This window comes from Lotus japonicus, chromosome 5 (genome assembly GCF_012489685.1).
Source record: "Lotus japonicus ecotype B-129 chromosome 5, LjGifu_v1.2".
NCBI lineage: Eukaryota > Viridiplantae > Streptophyta > Magnoliopsida > Fabales > Fabaceae > Lotus > Lotus japonicus.
In genome coordinates, this window is record NC_080045.1 from 51943661 (window position 1) to 51950872 (window position 7212).

The 7212-nt window shown below is 41.5% G+C and overlaps 1 protein-coding gene across 1 annotated transcript; it reads right to left on the minus strand.

Moving 5' to 3' along the window:
- Positions 1–3069: 3069 nt before the first annotated feature.
- LOC130721431 (protein MAIN-LIKE 1-like) lies at positions 3070–6060 on the minus strand. Its single transcript, XM_057572230.1, has 5 exons — positions 5635–6060; positions 4966–5048; positions 4326–4630; positions 3483–4241; positions 3070–3380 (listed from the first exon to the last, which is right to left on the minus strand). The coding sequence occupies exons 1-4, from the start codon at positions 5749–5751 to the stop codon at positions 4027–4029; spliced, it is 720 nt and encodes a 239-aa protein (XP_057428213.1). The 5' UTR covers positions 5752–6060; the 3' UTR covers positions 3070–3380; positions 3483–4026.
- Positions 6061–7212: the final 1152 nt, after the last annotated feature.

The window sequence follows — 7212 nt, forward strand, 5'->3', positions numbered from 1 at the left end:
AGATGTATTTTGGGCTCATCCGAATGCTATCAAACTGTTCAACACATTTCCTTATGTAGTGATCATGGATTGCACTTACAAGACAAGCAAATATAAACTCCCCTTGCTCGAGATTGTTGGCCTGACTTCCACAGATAAGACATACTCCATAGCATTCTGCTACATTGGCAGTGAGGGCATAGATGACTACATTTAGACATTGGAGTGTATGAAGTCTCTTATTGCCGACCAATACATGTGGCCTACAGTGATTCTGACTGACCGAGATCTGGCCTTATTGAGTGCTGCTAAACAAAACCTTCCCACCACTACCCATTTATTATGATTGTGGCACATCAACAAGTGTGTTTTGGCAAAGTGCAAATTGTATGTTGGCACAGATAATTTTGCTGTAGAGGTTATGGAGAAGTGGGCCGACTTGGTAGATGCTTCAACAGTTGAAGAATTTGAAGGTCACTGGTTGGAATTGTTTAAAATGTGCAAGGATAAATACAACAACTTTACCACTTATTAATCTACTACATGGTTGGTCCACAAGGAGAAATTTGTCAAGACATGGACAAATCATGTGATGCATTTTGGAACAATAACAAGTAACCTGTACAAAAAATATGTTATTACTTGTTATATGTTTTTCATTTGATAGATTATTACAATATTAATTCTTATATGTTTTAAAGTAGAAAGTAATAAGGTGCGTTGTTTGTTTGCAGGGCCGAAGGTGCACATGCCAGCTTGAAGAGGATGTTGCGGAACAGCAAGGGTGACCTGGCCACTTCATGGGATGCGTCGCATGGTTTGACCATGAATCGTCACACTGAGATAGTAGCATCGTTTGAGCGCTGTATTAACAGAATTGATCACATTTTCAAGACCCCATTTTACATAAATATTAGAGGATTTGTGTCAAATAAATGCTTGCAACTCATTGATGTTGAACTGACAAGAACGAAGTCCTACGGCAGATGCGATTGCTTATTGATAGAGACTCATGGACTACCTTGCGGTTGTCAACTTGCAGGTTACCGGTCAACCACTCTCTTGTCAATTATTTCTATTTGTTATTGAATGTGACACGCTTGTGAACTTGCAGGTTACGGAAGAATTCCGTATGAGGCAATTCATCCATTATGGAAAAGCCTAAGTTGGGAGCATGTACGTGTTGCAGATACTAGCAGCTCAAATATTTGCGGCCTAAACCATGGAGAAATGCACGGAGAAGTTGATGCACCGACACTTTATTTTCATTCTTTAGATACTAGAGGGCAGAGTATGGTAAGGAGGAAGCTTCAGGCGATACATTGTCCTGAAAGCAGTACACTATGTACTTCTGAGGTTCGGATAAAGTCCAACCGCACTCTTAAGTTGAAGGAGAGCAAACCACCCAAGGGTCGAGCAATAGCATCCTTGACTCATGATCCTTCAGGGTTTGAACATGTTGACATGGAGATGAAAGCCGCAAAGAAGGCTTCATAACCAGCAAAGAGGAAGAAGTGTGGGAAGAAGTCTGATACAAGCTATTTCATGAGTCATTTTCCATCCTTTCTCCATCCATATATTCACACAGTTACAAATGTTGAAGATGATGGTAACTGTGGCTATAGATTCATTGCTGCATTAATGGGGCATTCCGCCGGTGAGGACGGTTGGCCTTGGTCCACGTTTAGACATGTTCGCTGCAGAATTCCAAGCTTGGCTTGCGAATTTTTGTGGTCCTCTTGGTCCTAGTCAGGTAGCTATGTGGACATCACCACAAATTGAGTGTTCCCTATTGTGTAATATTCATTTGTAAACGTTCTGTAATATTAATTTGATGGCCCTTATCCCTAGGTTGTTAAACAGTTCACTATGTAGACATCACCATAGATTGACAAGTCACTGCGTGTAATGTTCATTTGCTGAATAGTAAAGCTCATTTGTCATTTCATTTCATTACCAAAGTCTTGTCATTTCCATCCACTACACGACAAACTAGAAACCTGACATTACTCTCAACCACCAACCCCAACCACACTTCTACCAGCCACCAATACACCATAAATCTTCTAACCATTATGCTATAAATCTCTTTTGTGTCTTGCCTCTTCTTCTTACTCTTCATCCTCTTCTTCCTGTCTTGTAACCTAGACAAAAAAAACACACAATGGAACAAGACCCAAATGCATTCGTCCGCCATTGCAAACGTCAAAGCAACACTTCTGGCAGCTCTCGTACTCTCATTCCTGACCCTGCTGACGCCATCCAGCCTGCCATGTATGCCCGTAGATCCACCCCTAACACACCACTAATTCCGACCCAGAAAATCGTGAGGTGTGTGCTTGAACACGGATCAACCGAAACCGATCATGATTTCAATTTAAATGCTTGGCTATCAGCTCTGCAAGAGTGGAGATTTGCCACTCCGCTGGGCTCAATGACAACGAACGTTGAGAGAGTGAAGAATGTTGTTGCTGTTATCGAATCTTGCACTCCCAATGGTTTCGGAGATGCGAAAGTTACCCTCAAGATATGTCCTTGCTTTTGTCCCCCTTGCTTTTGTCCCCCTTCTCTAACCGTACATCGTTCCTATTTATTTCTCTCACGATTGCAATAATTTAGACCCTACGGGTACCGTTAATGCTAGCATCCATCGCAAGGCCTTCACTCACAGTGAATTTGCGAATGACATAACTGTTGGATCTGTTCTCGTTCTCCAAAAGATCTATCCTCTAGAACCTAAATATTAAGCTTGTTTCATTTGGACAATTATGCATGGTTGGATTAAAGTCTGCAATTTACTTGCAGGTTGCTCTGTTTGCACCTAGAAGATCTGTTTGTTATCTTAATATAACATTGTCCAACGTAGTCAAGGTATTTCCAAAGGATTGCGGACCCCATGACTTCGTCGATATCACAAAGGAATAATTTTGTTTTTCGTGTTGCTTCTGGTTAATTTGGTTGTGTAACCTTCGAACTGTTTGTCATTGATTATTTATGTTATTTTACCTGCATTGAATTATTTATGTTGTAGTTGTTACTCATTTTTTCATTATAAGAATCTTAATATTAAGACTAAAAATAGAAAGCATGTAAATAAAAAGAGTCATAATAATAAGAGTCTCATATGGTCCACATAAAAATATACATAACATACAACAATCATAAAATCACTTTCCCCGACCCCGATCACTACGACCTCCTCTAAGTCCACGAGCTCTACCTCCCGTAGCTGCGGCTCCTCGAACAGCAGCAAAGCCAACTCCCTGGGTACCAACGAAGAAACTCGATCTAAAAAGTTCGAGCGCCCTCTCATTGAGGAGTCGGGCCTATGTGCCTACTACAGGAGCACCTGGCACTTCCAGTGACTGCTCCAACATCTCCACACCCCTACGCATAGCAGACTGCAAAAAATAATATACATGTTTAGTTACAAAGAAAATGTCATTAATAAAAATCACAATTGAATGGATAAAATAATATACAAGTTTAGAATCCAAACTTACCACGGCACTGAGCTCCTCCCTCATATCATCAGGGATGATGAACCGATGGGACACTCTACTATACCACCTCATGTAATCTAACATTTCGTCTCCCGGACGTATAACAGGGATTCCATGAGGGACCAGGTGCGACACGTAGTCAGCATAGGCAACATCTGCGGTCTCAACAAGGGACCCCATCGTCTGGATCTCAGAAGGGTGTCGAGGGATATCTTGTATGTAGCCAAACCGGCGCATAACCCTCTCCGGTAGATGTCGGCTCACAGCCCGGCAGAAAGATGTCCTGATGTAGCCAGAATAAAGGGCTCTCGGATCCCGCGGTCGATGAGCCCGATAGTCCTCAAATGAGGTCCATATGATGTCATCCACCGTAAGCTCATCGAGCATGACTCGTCTCTCATCGAGTCCGGCATGCCCGATCCGGGACGTAAACCACCGCTGCGCCCAAGGCTGGTCCTATGAGTAGTCTGAAACTGCCTCCTGATAATGACGCAGTCATAAAGGTACTCATATGCCCATGACAGCAGGAGCGAGGTGAACCCTCTCATCTGGCTTGTCTTACTATGGGATGTACGACTAAGTTGGTCGTACAACGTATCCAGCGCAATCGCGCCCTGCACGTACTCCGACACTCGCCCAAGGTCCTCCAGCATCCCAATCCAGTAGACAGCCGTGTAATATCCCCCGCTCTTGCTGGCAAGAGCGTCGTGCCAAACATGTTCACCAGGCAAATTCGGGCAGCATCCTCATACCGGTGCTCTACAATGAAATGAATTAAGTTAACAGTTTATAATAATATACTAAAAATAGATATAATTTAATCAATTAATAATTAAGACATACCCTCCAAAGCAGAATCATACAGAGTCTTCAACATAAAGAACCGAATAGTCTGGTCATGCGTCGCATCAAACTTCTTAAGATAATCAGCGGTGGATCCTCCCATGAGCTGGAAGCAGAGCGCTGCACACTCATCTCGCTCCCCCTTGTTAGGCGTGTAGAACCTCGACCCCATGGGGAGATGAAGAAGAGCCGACACGTCGTCCAGGGTGATAGTCATCTCCCCGAACGGCATGTGGAAGCTACTAGTCTCCTCATGCCACCTCTCACCAAGAGCCAATATGAGGCATGAGTCTGTCTTCGAGTACCTACACCAAGGTAGGTGATACATTCACAGTATTCTAGTCAAGAGAGATTTTACGCTAATTTTCTCACTTTAAGTGGTGTGGGGAGCTTAAGGAGTGGGGCACCAAACCCAATTTCCCCATGTTGGGACTTTATTCATCCTAATTATTATGAAAAAGTGTTTCCAATAATTAGTCTTGGGCAATTTAAGCTTTGTTTACAATTCATGTGTTCATGCTTTGAGTAGATTTTATAACAGTCATTAAATTTTTTTTTGGAAGAGTTTGATGTATGAATCTGATATATAACTTAGTTTGATTTACTAAAACTTACTTTAGAGATAATTAATTATAATTACCTGATGATACTAATCAAGGAAATCACACTTGAAGACTCGTTCCATAGGTTAAGACCGTGAAACCGACTTAGAGAGAACATCATCTGAGCAAATAAAAGTGAATGTCATGAATGAAAGATGCGGCATAAGAAACACTTCAATAATTCACACAGTAAACCTTAACTCGTTCAGCACACATAATACACTAACACACAGCCTAATATTCAATGCACACATACACAACTGCAGCAAAGAAACTGCGCAGGGAAGAGAGAAAAAGAGGAACCAAATCTCTCGTTATCATTTTGTTTATGTTGCTTTGAAAACAGAACAGAGATTTTAACCGTATAAGTTGTTTCTGGTTCTGATTTCTCTTCTTTCTAAGTAACAAAACAAAGCATATCACTAATATTTATAAAAGAAACAGGGTTGTGTGATAGAACCGTCGTGTTCTGTGTGTGCAACAGTAAGCATAAGAAGTCTAGAACAGAAGCTAAAATAATATTAATGTGCTTGATTTATGAGCAAGAGTGTGTAGAGGTCTACCATGAGTTTGGTAGCCTCTTTCTCTACTCTTCAATCTGTTTTTCAGCAGTTAGAAGATAAGAAAAAATGGAAGGAAAAAGCTAAACATAACATTGAAACATCAAAATGACATAGAAAAAGGGATCAAGAGAGAAAGAGAGTTACCAGGGTAATCCCTGCGACTAAGATGGACGGCGAGGCAGTGGTGGTGGACTGGTGGTCACTGGAACGGCGTGGTGCAGCTAGAGCGGCCCAGGGATTGGTGGTTGAACCATCAACCATGTGATTTTCACAGTAGTTGTTGTGGTTGAGGAAAAAAAAGCTGTGAGTGGTTCTATTTTGGCTGAGCCAAGTGGCTCTTTTTGCTCTGATATATAGCCAAAGTGCATTGGATTCCTTTGGAGGTTTACATCTTTAATTATTTTCCTACGCCTGCTGCTATGATCACTTGCACAGTGTAGAGTCCTTTCAATCTGATCATTGTCCAGTGGGAATCAATGTATAGCATAGCATGTCATCACTCTCAATTTTTTCTACTATGTTTATTTCTCAACCATTCACTTTCTCTTCTTTTTAATGCTGCAACTCTTCCTCTTTCAACTTTGAAACACAAGCTTGCAACCGTATGTTTTTTTGTTCTTTCCTGTTTGGCCTTTTGTTTCATATTTGTCTTTGTATCTTTTTATTATTATTTAATTAATGAATTAACTAATAATAATACTTTTTTTTTTGTTTTGATAGGAAATAATAATAGTAATAATATAGCAATAAAAGTAAATAAATGAAAAAAACAGAATAAATCAAGAAAACTTGTATTCACATGAAGTTAAAATAAAAAGAAATATTAAAATTGAGGATAAGCTTAAAGTGAGCTAGTTAAAATTGAATGCTTGGAGAATGATTCTAAAGGCAAGTAAATGACGTGAAAGATAAAATGTATCCTCTCAAATTTGCAACATGAATACAATAGAGTTTCTTGAGTTTTGATGTCATTCAGGATACGAAATCAAATGTTTTAGTCATCTTTCCATACAAACAAGGGGTGCCCATTAGGGTGTGCAACTATAAAACTGGTCCACCGATGCATCATCATCCTATGTTGTTGGATTTTAGAATCTTATAATATTCTTTTATTAGATGGTTAGGATTAAATGATGATCAAAAGGTTAAAAATGTAAATTCCCAATCCTCTTCATCTTCCCCAATCCACTGTTGTTCATCTTCCCCAATCCTGTTCTTCAGAACCTCTCCCCCATCTCAACCTCGCCCCAATTCTCCTTTAAGTTTCAGTCCTTGCTTCCTCTGGACGCGTGAGTTCTGGCTTGGGCTGATGGACTGGCGGCAGTGCTGGAGCGTGGAGCACTACTGAAGGTAAGTGGCGGCGCGACCTGGATTAGTAGTACCGGACAGGAGCAGCGCGCGAGTAAGCGGCAGGAGGTGGCGCTGGGTGTGGCCAAGCGGATCTGGTGCAAAACCGAGAGAAGAAGGGGGTCCGGCGGCGCCGGGCGCGGGTTTGAAGGCGGATCTGTAGATCTGCACGCGTGCACAAGGAGAAGTGTAGCGTTGAAGGCGCGGTGGCTCGCAGGAGGAGCGGCGGCGCAAAGTTGAGGTGACAAGTTAGTAGATAAAAATGGTGGTTTACCAGTGAGAACTTGCTCTGCTGGTGTTGTAGTGAGAGAACAATAATTTTTCATTTGTTTGTTGGACTTGGTTCATTGTTGGCATGTGGAATAATGAGTTTCA

What these genes read in the sequence shown, in the direction of transcription:
- LOC130721431 (XM_057572230.1), bottom strand. Translation starts at nt 5,751, where the DNA reads ATGGTTGATGGTTCAACCACCAATCCCTGGGCCGCTCTAGCTGCACCA. An exon ending in TCCTTGATTAGTATCATCAG is followed by an intron (nt 4,631 to 4,965) that starts GTAATTATAATT and finishes ACCTTGGTGTAG; the next exon opens with GTACTCGAAGACAGACTCAT. An exon ending in GTATGATTCTGCTTTGGAGG is followed by an intron (nt 4,242 to 4,325) that starts GTATGTCTTAAT and finishes ATTTCATTGTAG; the next exon opens with AGCACCGGTATGAGGATGCT.